At 40.1% G+C, this 15,240-nt stretch overlaps 1 protein-coding gene across 1 annotated transcript; it reads left to right on the forward strand.

The window, feature by feature from the left end:
* Positions 1–225: 225 nt before the first annotated feature.
* On the forward strand, positions 226–12,001 carry MMAA (metabolism of cobalamin associated A). Its single transcript, XM_047090429.1, has 6 exons — positions 226–1,170; positions 3,370–3,492; positions 6,717–6,887; positions 9,301–9,386; positions 10,208–10,357; positions 11,636–12,001. Exons 1-6 carry the CDS (start codon positions 726–728, stop codon positions 11,924–11,926), a joined length of 1,266 nt encoding a protein of 421 aa, XP_046946385.1. The 5' UTR covers positions 226–725; the 3' UTR covers positions 11,927–12,001.
* The last annotated feature ends 3,239 nt before the right edge of the window (positions 12,002–15,240 follow it).

The raw sequence follows: 15,240 nt of genomic DNA on the forward strand, positions 1-15,240 counted from the left end.
GTAGAGAAAGAGTAAAAGGCCAGCATCAGAGGGATTTTTTTAAACTTTTTTTTTTTTTTTTAATTTTTTTTTTCAACGTTTGTTTATTTTTTGGGGGAGAGAGAGAGACAGAGCATGAACGGGGAAGGGGCAGAGAGAGAGGGAGACACAGAATCGGAAACAGGCTCCAGGCTCTGAGCCATCAGCCCAGAGCCCGACACGGGGCTCGAACTCACGGACGGAGAGATCGTGACCTGGCTGAAGTCGGACGCTTAACCGACTGCGCCACCCAGGCGCCCCAAAACCTTTTGAATGAGTTTCAAAATAGGGTATATTTGATCTGAGGAAGTTGTAAGGTCTGTAAACAGAAGAAAATAAACATGGCATAGAATTTCTACCCTACAGGGTTTTTTTGTATATTTTTTGTTTCAAAGAAAATTTTAATGTACGTTGTATTTCACAGTAGAACAGTAACTCCATAATTTAGGGCTACTCTGGTTGTTAACTGTAGGCAAGGGTGGGGGATCTTCTCTCGTGTTTGGTAAGAAACTTTCACCTATTTGTACTGCCAAGAAGCCTGATTATGTGTGTTTTAGAATATAGAGAAACCACTAAGCTTGCAGTTTTACTAACTTCAGAATCTTAATTGTACATTGAACTGGCAAAAATATGTTTTCTTCTTCTAGGGCGTCACAAATCACATTGAGCCAAAAAAACATCCAGTGTTTTCTGCAGTTACAAACAAAATGAATATTCCCATGCTACTACAACACCCTCACCGGCATTTCCTAAAAGGCCTTTTAAGAACACCTTTTCGACGTTACCACTTCATCTTTCACTCAAGTAGTCATCGCGGATCAGGAGTCCCTTGTGCTCAGCCATTTAATTCTCTTGGACTCCATTGTACAAAATGGATGCTGCTGTCAAATGGTTTAAAGAGAAAATTATGTGTACAAACAACTTTAAAGGAACACACAGAAGAACTTTCTGATAAAGAACAAAGATTTGTGGATAAACTTTATACCGGTTTAATCCAAGGGCACAGGGCCTGCTTAGCAGAGGCCATAACTCTTATAGAATCAACCCACAAGAGGAAAAAAGAGTTAGCCCAGGTGCTTCTTCAGAAAGTATTAGTCTACCACAAAGAACAAGAACAAATAAATAAAGGAAAACCACTAGCATTTCGAGTGGGTCAGTCTTTTTTTTTCCCTTTATGTCTGTTCAGTAAATATTTTTCTACATTTTGTCTGTTTTGAAATAGGTCTAAATAGTTTTCAATCTAATGGGAATTCTTTTTTCCTTTTCAGAATTTTGGGCTGGATTTTAAATGCCTTTTCTTTGCAAATATTAGTCTTGTTATGTTGGGGGGTGGAAAACTGTCATGGTCATTTGAACCAAGGCTCTGTATTTTAAGAGAATAATATAAGATTTCTGTTTTGGCAAGAATCATGCTGTGGCTCCCAGGATAGAATATGCATATGAGGAACTTTTACAGGTTTACTCCTCTCTCTTGGTAGTCCTTCTGCTTGATAGTCTAAAGTAAATGCCTTGGTTTTGTGTTTCTATCAACTATAATTATTCTTATCACATTTCAAAATTCTACTTCTCAGGTGTTTCATTAGTTTCTATGGGCAAGCCTCTTTCAGGTACTTTTTGTTAAAGTTTCTGGCAGTTGCTTGGCTCTAAGCACAGCCAACTCAATACCAAAATGTATTTTAAAGGAGGGACCGTATTCATTTGCTATCTAAACTGTTAGATGTTCACTCGATTTCTTGAACAGTTGACTAGATTCCATAGTTGTAAATAAGCTTGTTATATATATATTTTTAATTGTGCATTATAAAACAACGTAGATGTGTTTGGGTGGAGTGAGAGCTTTTCATGATGGCAAAATAGGTGATTCCAACCAACTTTCCTACCAAAAAGAACTAGAAATGGTGAACAAAGTGCAGAAATTGAATAAATACACTTAAAATACACTTAAAAGTTGACTAGCATTGCATTAGACTTACATCTCAGTTTATTGATGATATGGGATTAAAGCCTCCTAATTTTTATGGTAACGGTATGAATTTTAAAGATAATTTCAAAAAGAGTTCACCAAACAACATTTGTATTGGTCTACGTTGTTCACACATCCTATTCTGCCATCACTGAAGGAACCCTCATTTTGACAGTACTACATTGGGTGTTAATAATCTTTACGTATTGCAGACAGATAAAATAGCAGACTCCGAAAGAGAAATTCCAGCTATAACGAAGTGTTTACTTGATACACCTAAAAGATATTTGAAGAGAGAAGGTCCCAGAACTATCTAGAGTTAACCAGCAACTCACACATAAGTAATAACTCATAAATTTTCATTGCTCTTCTGGTTCTTTTATCTTGGTCTTATGAGGCCAGATAAACCTGTGTCTCTGTGGTAGTTATTTTATTACCATCATAAATACGAGTAACAGATTCAGCACCCATACCGATGTTTAAGACAGAGACCTGCCCTGAAAACTTCAGTAAGGAGCCAACCACACCATATGACGTACACATACTTTTGAATATAATTACAATTAAATGCTTAAGTTTTATATACTTTGTGAACATAACACATATATCTCTTCCTTTATGCCATATGCTGTTCGAAACATCGCAAACATTAACATCTAATTCTTGACGACAACCTGAAGAGATAGGTGCTATCATATGCATTTTATTGCAGAGGAAAAAGGCACAGAATGGCTAAGTAACTTCACCAAGATTACACAGCTCAGAAGAGGTGGAGCTAGAACTGGAACTGGCCACCTGGCTGCAGAGTGTGCGGTCTTATCTGCATGCTCTGTGAACTCTCCAAGCAGGGGAGTTTTCTGCCTCTCTTCAGACAAATTAATTTTTCCTGGATCCAGTTTATAGGATGTATTTTGAGTTATGGGTGGGATGAAACAAATTATCCTTCATAAATAGAAAATTATTTCCTCAGTCACTGGGAATTTCTAGAGTAGTGAGTTGTTTTTCCACTGGGAAGATAAAAGTACAGCCCTGGGGTAGGTGGAATAATGACTGGTCATGATGAGAGGTGGGCAGATGTTGAGGGAATGTAGCACATTAACGACAGAGGCAATAAAGTCTGTCCAGAAAGATCTGAGTTATGGTAAAAAGGCATATCCTATTTTATAATCTTATAAAGTGAATTTGGTGAACATATGGAGCTCAGGATTGTTTTCTTCCTCTATATTACTCAGGAACTAGATAAATAGTGTTTTGTTTCATTTAGGAAATGTGAAATACATTAATAGGAGTTTTAATAAATTAGGAGAAATAGAAGGTAATCTATTTGAATAGAACTTATCATAGGGCTGATTTCATTTCTTAAATTAGAAGGATCCTCTCTACTGTAGGATTGTCTGGGCCCCCTGGTGCTGGAAAATCAACCTTCATAGAATATTTTGGAAAAATGCTTACTGAGAGAGGGCACAAATTATCCGTGCTAGCTGTGGACCCTTCTTCTTGTACCAGTGGTGGTGAGTATTGCTGATTCTTTTTAAACTGCAAAGCAGGGGCTCGTGGGGCTCTCTGTTATAATTTAGTGGGAATTTGCACAGTCAGGTGACTTCTAACCTCTAGTGGAGTTTGGTCTCACTGAAAGAAGGGAGTCCTAGGGGCAAGGTGGAGATTGAGGGAGGTAGTTTGGGGTATTAGGCTTCTTGGCTAGTGGGTAGTCCAGGAGTAGCCTGGCTACTTAGAGAACTAGGAAAACAGGTGCCAGAAGTTGAAGATCATCAAAAGCAAATTTGAGCCCTCTATCACACCTGAGGCCAGGCCCCCACTTCCTCCCTGTTGTTTCCTCCTGGCAGCATCAGCCCCTATGCAGTTCAGAAAATGGGTCCGTCTGTTCATTGCCTTTTTTCTTATATTGTTGTAGCATCTCTTAAGCTTAAAAGAAAATCTTATTGCTCTTTACAATTTGTCACCCGTTAATATTACATGTTCGGTTCAATAGAAAGCTCTTAGGGGGTCCATGTAATATACCGCTGTTGTCCCTATAGCACTTAGCATGGTATGTCACGTACAGTGCTCAGCAATTACTGATTCAGGGTCACACAGTCATCCGAGTTTACTCACAGCTCATCAGAGATACGATGAATAAACTTAGTTTCCCCAAAGGATCATTTAAGGAAAACATAAAGCATGCCATATAAATAGGAAGGTTTTTCTTCCCTTATCCCTCTTTATGATCTAGGCTTCTCACATTGCAGTTATTCATTTCACAGGTGTTTGAATGTCTGCTATAGGCCAGGCATTGTACAAGGAAGGTACCATGTTGTGTAATGGCGAATGAGACACAGTCCCCTGGCCTACGGAGCTCTGTATCTAACGAGGGAAACAGACATGTACACACAGGCCATTACAATGTAATGTGTGTTGTGGCGGGGGGAGGGAATACAGGGCACTTTGTGGAAATGTTTGGTTTGCATACAGTGGGTTTAACGCTAAAAAATAGAGATGATATCATTATATTTTAGGGGCTTTAGGTCAGTAGAAAGGTGGCTGTCACCACCCATTGAGAACTTTAGCTGAGAGTATGCACGGTTTTTGATTCACTAAAATAAAAATGTTAACCATAAAATAAAATTGTATTTACAACGTTCAAGATTAAATCCATATCAGTATATTATCTTATTTTCAGTCTAAGAACTTTGGTAAAGGTAAGTATTTGAACAAAGAATTTTTTTTCTTTAGTGTTTGTTTATTTTTGAGAGCGGGAGCTCAAGCAGGGCAGGGGCAGAGAGGGGGGACAGAGGATCCAAAGCAGGCTCTGTGCTGACAGCAGTGAGCCTGATGTGGGGCTTGAATTCAAGAACTGCGAGATCAGAACCTGAGCCAAAGCCAGCACTTAACCGACTGAGTCACCCAAGTGCCCCAGAACAAATAATTTTTTTTATGGTGGCTCTCATTTTCATATAGGTGAGAGATCCTTTTTTCTCTTTTCCTTTGTAGTAGTCTAGAATACTTGCAGTAGCAAAAGAAAACCATAGCTTGAGATAGTGATAGCAGGTATGGTGACAAGATAGTCTGATTAAAGTTGCATAGCTATGTGGTTCTTAATTCTTAAACTAAAAATGAACGCCCCTTTCTCAGGTAAGAAAAAAAAATACATATATAGACTTTGAAAGAAAAAATACATGGGGATAAACAAGACACTATAAGTTTACATTTCTACTTTAATATTGCTATAGGACTGTGCATTTGAAAGTAGCATGATGCTAAGGTTGAGAAGCATTCCTTTTTTGGCCTGTAGTCAACCCTTGTTGTGTTTTGGATTCACAGATTCCAGCAGTAGCTTTGAGACTTCCCTTAGGGTCTGCAAGTGACAGTTTTGGACTTACTGGCTAAGACAATTATATGGGAGAGTAATTTCATAATGTTTAGTTCAGTGTGTTAAGATCTATAGGATGGGCGCCTGGGTGGCGCAGTCGGTTAAGCGTCCGACTTCAGCCGGGTCACGATCTCGCGGTCCGTGAGTTCGAGCCCCGCGTCAGGCTCTGGGCTGATGGCTCAGAGCCTGGAGCCTGTTTCCGATTCTGTGTCTCCCTCTCTCTCTGCCCCTCCCCCGTTCATGCTCTGTCTCTCTCTGTCCCAAAAATAAATAAAAAACGTTGAAAAAAAAATAAAAAAAAAAAAAAGATCTATAGGATAATAATTTAAAGTATAGCTTTGGCAGATTGTTGACTTATCCAGAGATGATTTCATGTAGAAAATTATTTTAGGAAAAAGTTTTAGAAAAACATCTAAATATTTTTAGAAAAAAGTAAATAAGGTAGTTGAGATGCATAGTAGGCGTGTGCTCGAGAATTAGAACCTATGGGAACTCTAAACTGGAGTCATGAGTGGAGAGATGATATCTTTAAGGAACTTCTCAATGTTTAGCATCAACTTTGTGTGGAAAAGTTAGCTCTTGGGCAGAGTGAAAATTGAAATTCGGGTTAGAACAGCACTACACCTCCAATATTGTTATATGGCTAGAGGAAAGTAAAAGTTAAAGGGAATTTCAACAGTTCCAAGGCTTTTATTTTAGTCTTTTAGAATTTGCAAGTAGTGACGTTTACCAAAATACTGTCGTAAACCTTGGAACATCATTCATTCTGTACCATAGGTATTAAATTAATTGCCTACTGGGAACCGGCAGTCATTACAGAAAATGTAAGACGTGGTTCCATGGGCAAGGAACTTATATTAAAGCACTGGCACTAATGACAGTCTTGGTGTGGGACACTGAACGACGCTTAGCAGTATCCTTGGCCTCTACCCACCAGATGCCGGTAGCATCCTGCCCCCCGTTGTGACAAGTAAAAATATCGTCAGACATTGCCAGTTGCAAACCATAAAGACAACAATGTTAAAAGGACAGTAAAGAAGCTGTCTTGGCTGGAATTGGAAGATTGATTTGGGGGCAGTGGAAGCTGAAATTGGACAGGTAAGGTAGGGCTGCATTGTGAGGGCCTTTAGTGTTAGACTGAAGAATCTAGATTTGAACCTCTAGCCAATGGAAAGCCGTTACAAATTTTGAGGGGCTTGAGGTGTTAATTTGACATCATATACGCTGTGTGGCGCTAAAGCTCAATTATATGAAATGATTTTGAGATCTTGGGAGAAATGTCATAAGGCACTTCCCCTGGGAATTGGCTGATTGATAATTGGCCCCTATAGGTGTTCCATGATTATAAAATGTAAATGTGTGTTTTAGGATCACTCTTAGGTGATAAAACCCGAATGACTGAGTTATCAAGAGATATGAATGCATACATCAGGCCATCTCCTACTAGAGGGACTTTAGGAGGTGTGACAAGGACCACAAATGAAGCCATTCTGTTGTGCGAAGGAGGGGGATATGACATCATTCTTATTGAAACCGTAGGTGAGTATGATTTTCTGTTTCATAACAATGAAGTACTATAACAAATGCTATATAAAGATGAGTGACAGCTAATACCATTTTGTTCATTGAGCATATATTTACTAACGGTGTCATTAAATACGAGGTACTGTATCTTGGATTCTATAGGAGATATGAGAATGTGGGCTATCATCCTTACCTTAAAGAAAAGCCATGTGTCTGGAGAACTGTTACACAGGGGTGGTGTGTTGTGAGTACCAGACGAGAACTGTAAGCATTGGAAACGATATTTTAACATAACACCTATTTTGTTTAAAGCACATTTCACATGTCTTCAATATTCGCTCAGAAAATTCATGTAGCTGGGTACCTTTTTAATACAGGGCCATGTTTTACTTCATCTTTATATCCCTAGCACATAGTTATACCCAGTGAGAAATACTGAAATGGAAACCCCAAGAAATTCACCTTCCTCTGGAGAGACAATCTACTATTACTGAGTGATAAATGTTTGTGACACAGTCTGACTTGGGTTTGAGGGATCATGGAAGACCTCCAGGAGGAGGTGACAGTTAAACTCCATCCTGAAGGAGGAATTGGAGTTAAATAAAATGAAATAAAGAGAATGAGAGGACATGGCCCATTTAGAGAACTGCAGTTTGCTCAGGAGATTTAGCGCATAGAGTGTGGAGGCCGGGCATGAAGAGAGATGGGGCTGGAGACTAGAAACTCCACCATCTAAGGGTGGATGGGGGAAGAGTTGCCCACGCGGTAGTAGGAGAATCAAGGTAGAGGACCATAAGAACCAAGTGCATGACCTGGAAGTTGCATTTGACTGCTTGTCCCAGAGACTCGAAGTAACTGTGACTCAAACAGAGAGTGGTTTATTTTTTGTAAACAGAAGAAACCTGGAGGCAGGCAGTCCCAAGCAGGTCTGGTCATTGTACAGTGCCCTCGGTGTCCCGGGTTTCTGTCTCTGCTCTCCATTCTTGGCACTTAGTTCCCATCCTCAGGGTTGCTCATGGTTAAAAGACAGCTGATGAAGTTTGAACTGTCACATCCACCTTCTAGGTAGGGGGAGGGAAGGTGGGGGAAAGGGGTGGGCCCCTCCTAGCTGGGTCAGCTCCCTTTCAAGAACTTTCCTGAAAGCCCCATCTAGTGACTTTGGCTTTCACTAATTAATCATCTCTAGCTGAAATGGGTTCAGGTGACTGTGGGCTTTCGCCTGGTACATCGATGCTTCTGACAACATTGGGATAAGGAAATAGGGGAGAATAAATATGGAATGGACAACCAGAAGTCTCTGCCACCCCAACGGACAGAATTTCGAGAGGAGTTTCAGTGGAGCAGGTGATGTGGAAGTCAGATTTAAGTGGGTTGAAATTAATGTGAAGTAATGAAGTGAAGACCAGTGAGCACACGTTGATTTTTTTTTTTCTAGACACTTAGGTATAAAGAGAAATGAGAAATATGGTGATAATTGGAGTAGGTTGTGAGTTTTTGTCTTATTTTTTTCCTGTTTGTTTGGTTTTCAGATGACAAAGACATGAGCACAATTCCTGTCAGGTGTTGGGGGACAAGAGCCCGTAGACTAAGGAAGTTAAAGATAAAGCAAGGGCAAGGGCACAGAGGAAGTGGGAAGGAAAGAGAGGGTAACCTTCAGCCAGTACTTCTTATACTGCGACTGGAGAGGAGGCAGTGAGCAGAGCTGGTGTTCGGGCCCGCTGATCTGCAGAGGGTGGAGAGGGAAAAGCTGAGGGGGTTCTTGCCTTTATTTCACCGCCACATAGGAGTCATGGTCATCATCATGCGGGGAGATTATGGCACAGTAAATGTTTGTAATAGCCACTGTGAGAAATGGGAAGGCAGCTGACTGAGGGCGTTTGGGGGCATTGCTTTTACCAGGCAGTGAGGAGGAGGTAGCAGATGTTAGACACCATGATCCTGCTGTGGTGCCTGTTCTCGAGCCATTTCTCCGGCACGCTTATGGAGGAGAGAACACGGGTAGTCGGACTGATCCATGGGTGGGGGTTTGCGGGGCTCACAGGAAGTTGAGAAGGCAAGAAAGCTGAACATCTTGACAGACATGATCTAGGGTTAGAGCCACATTGCTCAAGCTGCTTACCGCTGAGAGGGAAGCCAGGAAAGAGTTGCAAGGGGGGAGGAGAGAATGGACATCTCGGTGTTCTCCATTCAGCCAAGACTAAGGCTAATGGGAATAAGCGAAGGGGAGAGCTGGGAAGGTCACAGTTTGCTCATAGGAAAGCAGTGCGTTTAATAAATTCTCGAGAGGTGGGGTGTTTAAAGTGGGATCAGGCTGAGTGTGTGATCGTGGGTACAAGTGAATGAAGTGGAACGGGAATGGTGGTCAAGGTAGTTGAGAAAGCAAATTACTATGAATATTTTAGCATATAGTTGTGATTTACATTTGCAGGTGTGGGTCAGTCGGAGTTTGCTGTTGCTGATATGGTTGACATGTTTGTTTTACTACTGCCACCAGCAGGAGGAGATGAATTGCAGGTAATTATATTGACTTTTTTTTCTCCCCAAACACGAAGTATACATCTCTGAAAGTACAAATTTCCAGTGTTGTACTTCTGTAAATTAAGTTGCTGTTAATGTAGGGAAAGAAACAGCATTCATATTGGCTAAAGTACCTGAGTCAAAGACAGATTCTCTATGTTTTTTCTCAACTTACAGTAATAGAGTTTATGACCTCGAGCTAACCATACAACTTAGATTTTTCCACCCGCAACACGGGAGTGAATGGAATACGTGGACAGCTCCAGCCAAAAGAGACTACTGTTGTGTGGGTGTTTGTAGTACAGAGACTGAGGCACTGTTTGCTATCAGGTTATTTTTCTTCAAATGTAAATTGGAGAAAAAATTACAAACATTAAGGAAAACCTCAAAGACTTTGTTTATGGAAATGCAGATGTTAGCGATAGGTGTCTTCTCTTTTTAAGCACTTAATGACGGATGATTTTGCATCCTGCAGTGTTAGCTCATGAGAAAGGGAACCCATCATGAATCAGTGTGAATTGTCTCCTGCCACTCATTCATGTTGTGTCTTAATGACATATTTACTCTAATCGTGAATATATCTTAGCATGTTAGTCTCTAAACTTGGAAGAGACATTGTAGATGACTTCCATAATCCCAACAGCTGGTGGTTCTGAGTAATTTCTGTTGAGTAACTGTAATTCCTGGAACCCAGGGTTTAGGAAGATGTAGAGGAAAAGTTAGTTGATAAAGTGCGTGACTCTCAATTGACTATTGTCCCATTTTTGGCTATAATTAAATGAAGTATTTCTGATACATCACTGTCTTTTTCACTTTAGGGTATCAAAAGAGGCATAATTGAGATGGCAGATCTGGTAGCTATAACTAAATCTGATGGAGACTTGATCGTGCCAGCTCGAAGGATGCAAGCAGAGTACGTGAGTGCACTGAAATTACTCCACAGGCGTTCAGAAGTCTGGAGACCAAAGGTTAGCTTGCCTTCCTTTCTGCATTTTCACCGAGTGGATCGTGCACATTAGAAGAGAGGATGCAAGTCCCAAGCTAGACAGATAATCAATCTTTGCTTGTATGTGAGATTACAATTTTAAAATTATGACAAAGCCAGAGTGTGCAGTCATGATTTTAAATCTAATCCTTCAACCACTAGATGTCAAAAACTAGATGTGAGGGGATAGATTAGATTGCTTAATGCTTGACTTGAGCCATTTGGAAGTGATAGCAAATCCATTCTGAAAGGAACCATTCTTAAGATTATGGAGCAATTAGTGATTTGATTATCTTTATTAGAGTTTGAGTAGGAGAGAAGAGGCTTTTGATGTGATAGCTTCCCTTCCCATTATGCTTGTTGGGTGCTATTTTCAATAAGGAAAAAAAAGACAAATTCTGTAATAAATGGTACGGTAATATTGATGTGGGCAGCTTTATCTGCAGGAGGACACTATGTTATTAAAGAATAAGCTACAGGGGTGCCTGGGTGGCGCAGTCGGTTAAGCGTCCGACTTCAGCCAGGTCACGATCTCGCGCTCCGTGAGTTTGAGCCCCGCGTCGGGCTCTGGGCTGATGGCTCGGAGCCTGGAGCCTGCTTCCGATTCTGTGTCTCCCTCTCTCTCTGCCCCTCCCCCGTTCATGCTCTGTCTCTGTCTGTCCCAAAAATAAATAAAAACGTTGAAAAAAAAATTAAAAAAAAAAAAAAAAGAATAAGCTACAGTCACTACAGTGAGAACAGCCACAACCTGTCTTCCCATCAGCTCCCGGTCTCCCTGGTCACGTTGTCTGCATTGTACTTGCAGGTGCTGGATGCTCAGCTCTTGGCACCTGCTGAATCAGGGAACTCTGACAAAGGGAGGGTATGGGGCTATTTTCTCAACTGAGTTTCATGGTCTGGCACTCAGGCCTCAGGGAAACCCACCCAGCCCTGCCCTTCTCATCCTCGTGACCCTCTCGCAGTTTGTCTGTGTTGCCCCTGAAGACCATGTGAGCAATCCTAACAATTGGCCAGAATAGACCCTGGGCTAAAGATTTTGACCTTGAATCAGTGTCTTGTTTCTGCATGTATTTAGTAATCCTAGTAAGTGACCTCAGTCTGTTTCTCAGTATATTCACTTCAACACAGTGATAAAATGTCTCCGTTTCACTTGCCTATTTTCATACACTTTAAGACTTAATTGGCAGGAAACCAGACTCCCCGTGAAAATGTTTTCTATCATTTTAAGTAAAACGGTTTTGGGTTCTTCCCCTTTTAATAGGTAATTCGTATTTCTGCCAGAAGTGGAGAGGGGATCACTGAAATGTGGGATAAAATGAAAGAATTCCAGGACCTCATGCTCGCCAGTGGGGAGCTGACTGCCAAACGACAGAAGCAGCAGAAGGTTTGGATGTGGAATCTCATTCAGGAAAGTGTGTTAGACCATTTCAGGACCCATCCCGCAGTCCGGGAGCAGATTCCTCTTCTGGAAAAAAAGGTTCTCAGTGGAGCCCTGTCCCCAGGACTAGCCGCAGATGTGTTGTTGAAAACTTTTAAAAGCAGAGACTTGTGAAATGTATCCTATATAATGATTTTATATGACATTGCATAAAGTATTTTAATATTAAAGGTCACTTATATGCCTGTATTTTCAGCAATTCTTTTGTGGTGCCCTTGGCCCCATTTGTGAACTATGCTTGAAAAGTCAAAGAATGTTAGATATGGCTGGCAAAGGTCAGGCAGTCGGCAGTATTTGTAAGGTACCTGTTGTATGTTACTGATTTCCATTTCTTTCTATTCTCGTACGCTGCCATGGCAGCTGGTAGGATAGTTTCTTCTCATCAGTCATAAGCAGAGAAAGCTGAGGAGAACAAAAGAAGGTCATGTACCTTCTTTGATTTCTTTGATTCCATATTCGCTGAGTTTCCAGAGAAAATGTAAGCAAGAGTGACCACATTTCTGAATTCTTACTTCAGGCTAGAATAATACACGGTGGATTTCCAAGAGCTGAAAATAATGACTGGTGTTTAGTGTACCGGAGTATTCTAGCAATTTCTGAAATGGCTGTGTACACCAGTAACAAAACAGTTGGACTGTGTAGTGATGTGAACACAGTTTTTTTTTTTTAATTAATTTATGTTTTATTAATGTTTATTTCTGAGAGAAAGAGAGAGAGAGAGACAGAGTATGAGTCGGGGAGGGACAGAGAGAGAGAGAGAGAGGGAGACACGGAATGTGAAGCAGGCTCCAGGCTCTGAGCTGTCAGCACAGAGCCCGACGCGGGGCTCGAACTCACAAACTGCGAGATCATGACCTGAGCCAAAGTCAGACACTCAACCAACTGAGCCACCCAGGTCCCCAGTGAGCACAGTTGTAAAGTCTATTTGTCTAGACCTGTGGATCCCCCATGATAGGCAGGAGAGCCCAAAGGGAACTGGGGGAAATCAGCTGCAAATAATGTGGCCCATTAATTCCCAAGAGTTGGAGTAAACCCTCAAAAGACCCAAGTGAGGTCACAGTGAGTCAAGGGTTATTCAGTTTGAATATTACCAAAAGCTTTTGCTTCTCTTCTTCCTTGGTCATTTGATTTCATATTAGCGTCTTAAAAATCTATCTTATTCCTGATGGGGAGGAGCAAGTTTTCCAACAGAGGAAGTGTGGCACAGTGATTTAGAGATTGGGTTCTGGAGTCAGACTGTGTGGGTTTAAACTTTCAACCTAGATCAGTCACTTGTTAGTTGTTTAAGTTTGGACAAATAGCCTACCTCTCTTTAAGCTTCGGTTTCTTTCCTGCTAAAAGGGAACTGACACATTAACTTTATAGGGTCGGTGAGGGTAAAGGAGATAACTCAGGAGAATCATTTTCCTACCATGATGGTACCTAGGAAATACCCAGAGGCTGCTTCCTATCATTATTATGTTAGTTACAAATACCTAAAACTGTACAAATCTTACATATAAATTGAATTTTCTCTCATGGTCTTACTACTACCATCATGTTCTTGTGATATTTTATGATTGTCTGTAAAGTATCTGCTGTAGTTAATTCTTTGAATATATTTTATACTGTTTGATGGTAGTTGTAAGTATATACATCTGAATAAAATTGTTTCTAACCAAAAAATTTCTCCATTGCACAAAATATCTTCCCAGAAATTTAAACCTTAAACTATTCTGAATCCTTTAGAATATTTTACACAGTATATCAGCTTTCTGGAATTAAATTGCCTAAGTATTATTTTAGCAAACATATGTAGCTTTTTTTTAATGATTATTTTTTTTATTTTTTATGATTTGTGTCACTGGCATACCTACATCTCATATGAGATTTAGGAGGTTTAGGAGAAATGGAAAGATTATCCAGTCAGTTCACCTTATTTCAGAAAGGACAACCATTAAACCAGATGAAAACTGTTTTTAGAATCTTCCAGAGAAAGAAGTTCATAATTTCCCTTAGTAAACTATTACAGGGTCTGACAAACATGTCATTTGTGGTTCAGTGTGAGTAGCAGTGGGAGCAGATGCGTGCTGCATTATGAAGAAGGTGGCCAAAGAGTGGCTTTTATTAGCCCTAAACGGAGCTATGCATTTCTTCTCAGTTTGAATTCCTTTTAAATGTTATAAATATAGTCATAGAATGCGTTAGAACCCCTCCCCACCCTTATCCTCTTTCACTTGTTATTGTACCACGGGCTATAATGTGGAGACCAATTTCTAAGATACTGTTTACATTTATTTGCTATTTGTTATACTGGAAGCTGTATAACATAGTAAAATGTTTGTAGCCTTTAAAAAAAAAAATTCCATGCTCTCTTTTAAGCTCGAAAATGCCATCCTTCCAGGCCATCTGTGATTCTACCATTGCTAAACCCTTGACCTGGTCAAAAACAATGGATTTTGACTTAGATGCACGTTGTCAGATTTCAGCGGTCACTAACTAGCCGTATGATTTGAGGCAGGTTTTTTTTCCTCTTTTGTATGCACCAGTTTCCTTATATTTAAAATTGGGGTAAGAATAGCTATTTTGTAGGGTTGGTGGGATAATTAAATGAGAGTGTGGAAAATGTCATCACAGTAAGTGGTAGGTGTTTGGGGGAATATTATACACTGACAGCTCGTTGTTCTGTAAAACAGACTGGCATCATTTAATTTGAGTTTGGCCAAACTACTTAATCCCCCTGTGTCCCAGTTTCCTCATTATTAAATGGGGTTGACTACATATTAACTATTTTAGTTAATATATAGTTCCTGGACACAGTAAGTGCTAAATAAATATTTAAAGAGCAAAATATTTAACATCTTAGGGTTGTTTTAAGGATTAAATGAGTTACTCTCCCCCTATCTTAAAAGAATAATTCTTTTCTGAAAAAACCTCATAGGTTGACTTTGCCTCTGTCAAAAGTATAATTACCATTAATTTCTGTAGGTCGGTAAAAAGGTGCTCTGTTCTAAACTGAGCTTCAAAATTGACAGACATTTTGCTAAAACAGTACCAAACTTCATTAAGGGGACTACAATTACTTGTGCAGTTATAGCTGCAGTTAACATTACTCATCATACGGGGTGCCTGGGTAGCTTAGTCGGTTACGCATCTGACTTTGGCTCAGGTCATGATCTTGTGGTTTGTGAGTTTGAGCCCTGCGTCAGGCTCTGTGCTGACAGCTCAGAGCCTGGAGCCTGCTTCAGATTCTGTGTCTCTCTTTCTCTCTCTGTGCCTCCCTGATTCATGCTCTCTCTCTGTCTCTCAAAAATAAATAAACGTTAAAAAAAAAAAAACACTGAAAATATTACCCATCACAATACAACCTAGCAAGGAATTCTTTATTTTTATTTATTTATTTATTTATTTTTAAAATTTTTTATTACATTTATTTATTTTTGATAGAG

Source organism: Lynx rufus, unplaced genomic scaffold (genome assembly GCF_022079265.1).
Source record: "Lynx rufus isolate CCGP_SWC_20201006 ecotype Redwood Valley unplaced genomic scaffold, mLynRuf1.p SCAF_3, whole genome shotgun sequence".
Taxonomy (NCBI): domain Eukaryota; kingdom Metazoa; phylum Chordata; class Mammalia; order Carnivora; family Felidae; genus Lynx; species Lynx rufus.

Coding starts and splice junctions, on each gene's coding strand:
- MMAA (XM_047090429.1), top strand. CDS start 726: ATGAATATTCCCATGCTACTACAACACCCTCACCGGCATTTCCTAAAA. Junction 6,888..9,300: donor CATTCTTATTGAAACCGTAG/GTGAGTATGATT, acceptor TTACATTTGCAG/GTGTGGGTCAGTCGGAGTTT. Junction 10,358..11,635: donor CAGAAGTCTGGAGACCAAAG/GTTAGCTTGCCT, acceptor CCCTTTTAATAG/GTAATTCGTATTTCTGCCAG.